The sequence below is a fragment of the Octopus bimaculoides genome, chromosome 9 (genome assembly GCF_001194135.2).
Source record: "Octopus bimaculoides isolate UCB-OBI-ISO-001 chromosome 9, ASM119413v2, whole genome shotgun sequence".
Lineage (NCBI taxonomy): Eukaryota > Metazoa > Mollusca > Cephalopoda > Octopoda > Octopodidae > Octopus > Octopus bimaculoides.
This window is the reverse complement of record NC_068989.1, coordinates 35,781,524-35,786,100: the sequence shown is the minus strand read 5'-3', so window position 1 is coordinate 35,786,100 and position 4,577 is coordinate 35,781,524. Positions and strand designations below refer to the sequence as shown.

The 4,577-nt window shown below is 37.3% G+C and overlaps 1 protein-coding gene across 1 annotated transcript in view; it reads left to right on the top strand.

Annotated features, from left to right (window-relative positions):
• LOC106878847 (laminin subunit alpha) overlaps positions 1 to 4,577 on the top strand; it is a 249,900-nt gene that overhangs the window by 52,208 nt on the left and 193,115 nt on the right. Inside the window, exons 5-7 of the mRNA XM_052970907.1 lie at positions 1,652 to 1,770; positions 2,265 to 2,355; positions 3,728 to 3,824. Coding sequence (XP_052826867.1) covers positions 1,652 to 1,770; positions 2,265 to 2,355; positions 3,728 to 3,824 — 307 coding nt within the window. The remainder of the gene's footprint in view (positions 1 to 1,651; positions 1,771 to 2,264; positions 2,356 to 3,727; positions 3,825 to 4,577) is intronic.

The following is a 4,577-nucleotide window of genomic DNA, read 5'->3' as shown; positions in this document are numbered from 1 at the left end:
TATATATATATATATATATTCCCTGATGAGATGATTACATTGTTTTATATCATTTTATTCTCTCAGGAATAATACCAATGTTTTCTTCGAAACATATCTCAGAAGTATTAAATTCCATTTCTTAATTTATCTATGTTGTACAAAAACATTTCAGTAAACCCTGGAATTTCTACCTTTATATGTAGGCTGTAACATCCTTGGCACTTATGTAAATTTTTTTCTACCTTGGTAACTATTTATTTATTTTCTTCATGTTATTTGTACACATGGAAAATATGTCATGAAGAGGATGAAAGTCACGGAGAGGGTCTTAGCCCAACTAATTAGGGAGAGAGTCAGTTTAGATGAGATGCAGTCTGGGTTTGTGCCAGGAAAAAGCACCACTGATGCTATATTTCTGGTAAGACAGCTGCAGGAGAAATACCTAGCCAAAGATAAACCTCTGTACCTGGCTTTTGTTGACATGGAGAAAGCCTTTGACAGGGTCCCCCGCTCCCTTATCTGGTGGTCAATGAGGACACTAGGGATAGAGGAATGGTTAGTGAGAGCTGTGTGAGCCATGTACAGAGACGCTGTCAGTAAGGTGAGGGTTGGCAACGAGTACAGTGAAGAATTCCAGGTAGGGGTCCACCAAGGTTCAGTCCCCAGTCCCCTCCTATTTATCATAGTCCTCCAGGCAATAACACAGGGAATTCAAGACAGGATGCCCCTGGGAGCTCCTCTATGCTGATGATCTTGCCCTAATTGCTGAGTCACTATCAGAACTAGAGGAGAAGTTTCAGGTGTGGAAGCAAGGACTAGAATCAAAGGGCCTTAGAATCAACCTAGCTAAAACCAAAGTCCTTATAAGTAGGAAGGTAGACAAAACACAAACCCCTTCAGGTCGATGGCCCTGCTTGATCTGTAGAAAAGGCGTAGGTAGAAACTCTATAAGATGTACCCAGTGCAAATCAAAGGAAGGCTAACTAGGATGTTATATATGTGCCAGTATATAATATAATGAACTTATTGTATACGGTGCTCAGGTTCTCTTTGGGAATGGTTATCAGGTTGAGGACAGATAGCAGACATTTAAGTCAGGAAAAAAATGACAGCCTTGAAAGCTAGAAGTACATGCATAATACACAGAATTTTAAAATCCCCCAAAAAACAAGAAGGTGAACAGCAAAAGAATCACAAAGTAGAAATGGTGTATAAGGTGTAGCAGGAAAGGTATTAGTAAGTTCAGGAAGCATGGAACTTTTTTTACGGATGCAGTATCCTGAGTGCTGTCAATGGATGTGAGTAGTTCATTCCATTCTTTGCCAATTCTGAACATGAAAAATGTTTTCAAAAGTTACATGAGGGGTATCTTGTTTTATTAATCCTGGAAGGATGGAAGGCAAGGTTGAACTTGGTGGGATTTGGTTTCAGTGCGTAAAAGACTAGAACTAAATACCATGAAGTATTTTGTCTGATGTTCTTCCCATACTGCAGATCCCCATAAAAACATGGGTTAGTTACACTTCATTCGAAAAAATTTGGGATGTTCATAACTGGAACCATTTTGATCATAGGTCTATCATGATCACCGTTAACCTAGGGCTAAACAACAGCACAACCAATAATTTCAATTATTTCAATGTTTTTCCTCCTTCTCCATTTCCTCCAGCCTGTAACTGCCACGATCACAGCAGCAGGTGTATCTATGATGCTGAAGTTGACAGGAAACGGCTTTCCCTTGATATACATGGAAGATATTCAGGTGGAGGTGTTTGTCAAGATTGCCAGGTAAATACCTATCTTTTATCTGATACTTGTTTCAGTCATTGGACTATAGCCATATTATATATGAAATGTATATACATTGTAACTGTATAGGTACAGACATGGCTACATTGCATCAACCCTGAGCTGCTTTGTCTGCCAATTTTTGTCTGATAATATCTAATGCCTACCCAATGGGCAGTGCCTGTTTGTGTCAACGGGGCTTTGGTAAGTTTGGAAAATATTTGCTAGAATTACAGTCCAAAATTGGAGTATGTCTTCCACAATGTAGCGTCTTCCACTATACAACATCTACCACAATGCAACATCAACTATGATGCAGCGTCTACCCCAGTGCAGTGTCTACTATAATGTAGCATCTACCACAATGTAACATCTTCCTTGATGCTGCTTCTACCTTGCTCCAAAATAGGGTAATTAATTTATGTTTCAGTCTTCTGTATTTTCAACTTCAAACTTTACATAATTTATTTAAAAAAGGAATATTTCTTTATCAGCATTTCACTGAAGGAACCAACTGTGAAAAATGTCGTCGAGGGTATTACCGAGACAGTAACGTTCCAATAACTTCGAAGCATGCTTGTAAACGTAAGTAAGCCCAATCATTTAAAATTATTTTCCCAAACAAATCCCAATGTCTACATAGTAACTTGTGTGTCTAATAACTTTGGTTATTTTTTGCAGTTATCCTGGGTATAACTTTAAACTGCATCCAGTTGTGGGGCCAGATTTGTGAGTTCCAGAGTTTTGAGGAGTGTGGAACGACTTCTTAGCCACTGTTGTTCCCTGGTTTAATCTGACTCAGAGTAGTTGCACTTGTCAGGGTCCCAGCTGTGAGTTGATTTGAAAGTCAGTTGAGCAGATGCTGCTCATTAGCCTGGAGGGGTGGATAAGCAACCCATCAAGGGGAAAGAAAATCTAAATTCCAAAACTTTGCTGACTTGTGACCATACCCAGCCATAGAAGAGTAAACCTGAAGGTTTACTTTGGGAGTAAACCCCATGGAAAAATCAAAACCTAGATCCCCTGGGACAATTCTATGTTGTCTACGACCTCATTCTGTCAACTCATGCAAGGATGTTGGTATCAAATTGTAATGACCTTGCTGTTCTTTTGCATCTGTCAATGACATAGAGAGGTGGAGGACACTCTGCATGGACAACAACCTATCTTCCATACCATTCAGCTCCCAGGCTTGGATCCTATCGAACACACTGTGTTGGAGAGATAGAAACAAACTGTCTCAGTAGGGCAGACAAGCAGAATTTTTATTCAAGTCATTAATGATAGATGGTGGTCAAAAAGTGAATAATAGATTTCTTATCCTTTGACCAGAGCTTGATTTGATCTATGTTTCATTTTAAGGCAGTATTTAAATGTGCATTTAAATACGTAATTCCTTCTTTTAAAATAATCTAAATTAATTACATTTTCATTTAGGACTGGCCTTTCAATAATTCTTTCTAATTATGGCATGAAACCAGCAATTTTGAAGGGAAAAGGCAAGTCAATTACATCAACTTTGGTACTTGACTGGTACTTTATTTTAATGACCATGAGAAGATGAAAGGCAAAATTGAAATCAGCAGGATTTCAGCTCAGAATGTAAAGAGCTGGAAGAAATACTGCTAAGCATTTCGTTGAACATGCTAACAAATTTTCCAGCTCACTGCCTTAAGTCTTAAATAATAAAGCAACACATTAGCTAATGTAGACTTAGATTCCCAAAACATGAAATAGTGACTAGGGATCATAGGTTTGTTCAATCAGGGTTAACTTGGAGGGTGAACAACTCTGATAACATTCTTTGATCAGTGATACACTATCTCCTACACTACCCTCAACTGTATTCTATCCTCTCTTTAACAACTATATTATGATACTTTTGTTGGTATCATCAGAATCATGAAACTCCTGTAAAGCTCTACTCTAGAAATGATTGTTGTTTTTGTTGTTGTAGGATGTCAATGTCGTGGTCAGTTCTCAACAGGAGATTGTGATCCCAATACTGGACAGTGTCTCTGTAAACGGAAATATACTGGAAGGAACTGTGACCGGTAAGATTCTTTCAAGTTCTCCTACCATTATATTCCTGCACATGCTCTGCTCTCATGTGTATGTATTATGTATGATATGTGTGTGAGTTTGTGTAATTCTATAGCACCAGAGATATGTATAGGCAGAAAAAGAACTAGTTATTGATATTTTTTCAACTTATTTAAGAACCAGAAATGTATTTGATGTAAAAAAAAAATGTTACATGAAAGTAGGCACAGACATGGCTGTGTGGTAAGAAGCTTGCTTCCTAACCTCATGGTTCTGGGTTCAGTCTGACTGCATGGCACCTTAGGCAAGTGTCTTCTACTATACCTCAGGCCAACCTAAGCTTTGTTAGTGGATTTGGTAGACGGAAACTGAAAGAAGCTTGTCGTATATATATATATATATATATATAGATATATATATATATATATATGTGTGTGTGTGTGTGTGTGTATATATATGTATATATATATATTTATGTGTGTGTATGTCTTTGTTTGTCACCCCACCATCACTTGCCAACCAATGTTGGAGTGTTTATGATATAGATATTTCTAGGACCTGTAAGTAATACAAGTGAGAAATCAAGAAAAAATTTATGACAAAGATATATTGGCATAAGATCCTTATAAATAAAAACAAATACAAGATATTGTATCACCCTACATAGGGTATTTAATGCTTATTTTAGATTTTGGGCTTCCCTTTATCAAATAGAAAATGTGGTGTGTGTGTGTGTATATATATATATATATATATATATATAT